The sequence below is a fragment of the Eimeria mitis genome, genomic scaffold (genome assembly GCF_000499745.2).
Source record: "Eimeria mitis Houghton genomic scaffold, Emh_scaff4551, whole genome shotgun sequence".
NCBI lineage: Eukaryota > Apicomplexa > Conoidasida > Eucoccidiorida > Eimeriidae > Eimeria > Eimeria mitis.
In genome coordinates, this window is record NW_013572864.1 from 4,336 (window position 1) to 4,688 (window position 353).

General features: G+C 60.6%; 1 protein-coding gene across 1 annotated transcript in view; it reads left to right on the forward strand.

Annotated features, from left to right (window-relative positions):
* EMH_0076000 (uncharacterized protein) overlaps nt 1–353 on the forward strand; it is a gene marked incomplete at both ends in the record, with an annotated part of 3,764 nt that overhangs the window by 3,287 nt on the left and 124 nt on the right. The window contains one exon of the mRNA XM_013499678.1: nt 1–351. Coding sequence (XP_013355132.1) covers nt 1–351 — 351 coding nt within the window. The remainder of the gene's footprint in view (nt 352–353) is intronic.

The window sequence follows — 353 nt, forward strand, 5'->3', positions numbered from 1 at the left end:
ACAGCAGCAGCAGCAGCAGCAGCAGCAACAGGCACAGCAGCAGCAGCAGCAGCAGAGAAGCGGGGTGCATGCATTGAGCTGCTAGCTGTGCAGCCTACAGATGAGGAGACGTGGCAGTTCGCCTGCAGCAGCTGCGAGTGTGACATCATTGCTATTGACTTTGCTGCTGCTGCTGCTGCTGCTGCTGCTGCTGGTACAGGTGCAGCAGCAGCAGCAACAGCAGCAGCAACTCTGCCCTTCACCATACGCCGACGGCATGTGCTGCAGGCAGCGCGGCGGGGCGTTTTCTTTGAGGTCTCTCTTGCAGACTTGCTGCAGCAGCAGCAGCAGCAGCAGCAGAGCGGTGCTGCTGC